Source organism: Buceros rhinoceros, unplaced genomic scaffold (assembly GCF_000710305.1).
Source record: "Buceros rhinoceros silvestris isolate BGI_N320 unplaced genomic scaffold, ASM71030v1 scaffold34856, whole genome shotgun sequence".
NCBI classification, from domain to species: Eukaryota; Metazoa; Chordata; class Aves; order Bucerotiformes; family Bucerotidae; genus Buceros; species Buceros rhinoceros.
In genome coordinates this window covers 3,914-5,724 of record NW_010418689.1, presented here as the reverse complement: position 1 = coordinate 5,724, position 1,811 = coordinate 3,914, and the positions used below count along the sequence as shown (strand labels likewise).

General features: G+C 46.9%; 1 protein-coding gene across 1 annotated transcript in view; it reads right to left on the bottom strand.

Moving 5' to 3' along the window:
* Positions 1-1,689: 1,689 nt before the first annotated feature.
* LEAP2 (liver expressed antimicrobial peptide 2) overlaps positions 1,690-1,811 on the bottom strand; it is a 1,854-nt gene continuing 1,732 nt past the window's right edge. Inside the window, exon 3 of the mRNA XM_010138637.1 lies at positions 1,690-1,726. Within this exon, the coding sequence (XP_010136939.1) occupies positions 1,690-1,726 (37 nt within the window). The remainder of the gene's footprint in view (positions 1,727-1,811) is intronic.

Below are 1,811 nucleotides of genomic sequence, written 5' to 3'. Positions count from 1 at the left end.
GCTGCTCGGGCGCGGCACCACCCCGCTCCAGGGACCAGCCGTGACTGCCGCAAGCACAGCTCCGACACTCTATCTGGTCCCCCTTTTAAATTGTTTTAAGGAATTTTGTATATGGAGGATAAAGTGCTTATATATTTATTAAAAATCCTTTATCTTATTTGAAATTATTATTTGGAGAGGAAGGGTTTTTCTGTTGGGGGAGGGCTCGTGGGTGGGGGAAGGTCCCGTTGAACCCGTCACTAAAACCGCAGCCCTAGTCAGTCCCGCAGAAAGGTACTGGTAGTAACCGATGGGATGTCTCTGTCTCACGCTTCGTACATGACAAGTCCATGTGTTACATTTTTGTTTTTATCAAAATATTTAGGCATCTGTCTTCAACCAAAACCTAAAAAGAAAAAAAACACAAAAAAAACAAACTGTGATTTTTATTTGTTGCAATACATTTGAAATTTCAAAGGGTACTTTGGGGCTCAAAATTAGGATTTCTAAGTCAGTATGTGCATTTCACGTAATAAAGCTGTTAATGGTGAGCAAAGTATTATATACTAACTAGATTTTTTCCACATCTGTATAGTATATTCTATGTATTTTGTGGTATTGAGATTATAGAAAGTTTAGTGTCTGAAACATGCGTTTAATGTGTATTTTTAAACAAATTTATGGCAATTAAAATATTTGGAGAAAAGGGTATCACATTTCAATTTGTAAAGATCTTTTTAACTACTGTGTCATTAAAATGCTTTGTACAATGCAAAACTGTAACTGGAGAAACTAAGTTTAATAAATATCAAATAGATTTTCTGTACGAAACTTTGACACCGCTGTGCTCGGATCTGTCGCGCGGGCGTTCTCCCCCCGGCGCCGCGGCTTTGGGCAGGGTTTTCCCTCCTGGTGCTGTGTGGCAGGAGGAGAGCAGCGGTTCGGTGGCTGTCTCGCAGGTTTGACAGCTCTGCCCTCCCGAGAGCCTTCGCTCCTCTCCCAGTGAACGTGCAGTGGGGCAGAGTGGGGCTTTGATCCGTTTATTTTCAAGTGCTTCAGGGGCAAGAGTCAATCTAGGACGTTTGTTTAAGTAAATTTGATTAGAAGTGATTGGGAGTAATTAAAGTAACTGCTCCCACTGTCTCTGGGTGTACCGGGGGTATTGGGAGTGCTATCAGCGTTATCAGCTTGTTTGCTCCCTCTTCCTAACGGCGTTATCTGCAGTGCCGATAAGAGCTCGCTGTGCGGCTGCAGGGAAGTGGAAGCCCGAGCTGCTCCCTGCACTTGCCGGGGGGAAGGAGAAGGGTCTAAGGTCCAGCTTGTGGTAAGCGCTCCGGCTTGAAATGCCACTTCTGCGCTCACCATCCGCTTCGCTCCCAGGAGACAAGGAAAACCAAGGTGCTTTGCTGAGTATAAAGTTTTAATTCACACCTTAAAAAAATAAAATGAACTGTTACAAAAAAAACCAAACCAAGCACGAGGTGCAGAGTCCTTTTATTGAGCTTGGCCAGAGAGTCACCCTGAAGCGTGTGCCGCAGAGGTACAGCCTCGGTTAGGAAACGCTCTGAGCCTTTGGAGGTCCTTCTGTCCGGCCGCAGGACAGAGGTGTTGAACACAGGTCCTGCTGGAGGTGCTGTCCCAGCTGTGGGCGGTCAATAAATACTTCACAAGTCGAGCAGCCACAGTGGTGGGTGTCCTTCATCGCGCAGGTCACTCCGAGGCCGTCCTGAGGAAACACTGGTTCTTCCTGGAAAACAAGACCCGTCCGGCACCGTCAGCTCTGCAGGGCCCCGACACTTCCCAGGTGCGTCCTTGGAGCCGGCGGTACGGCA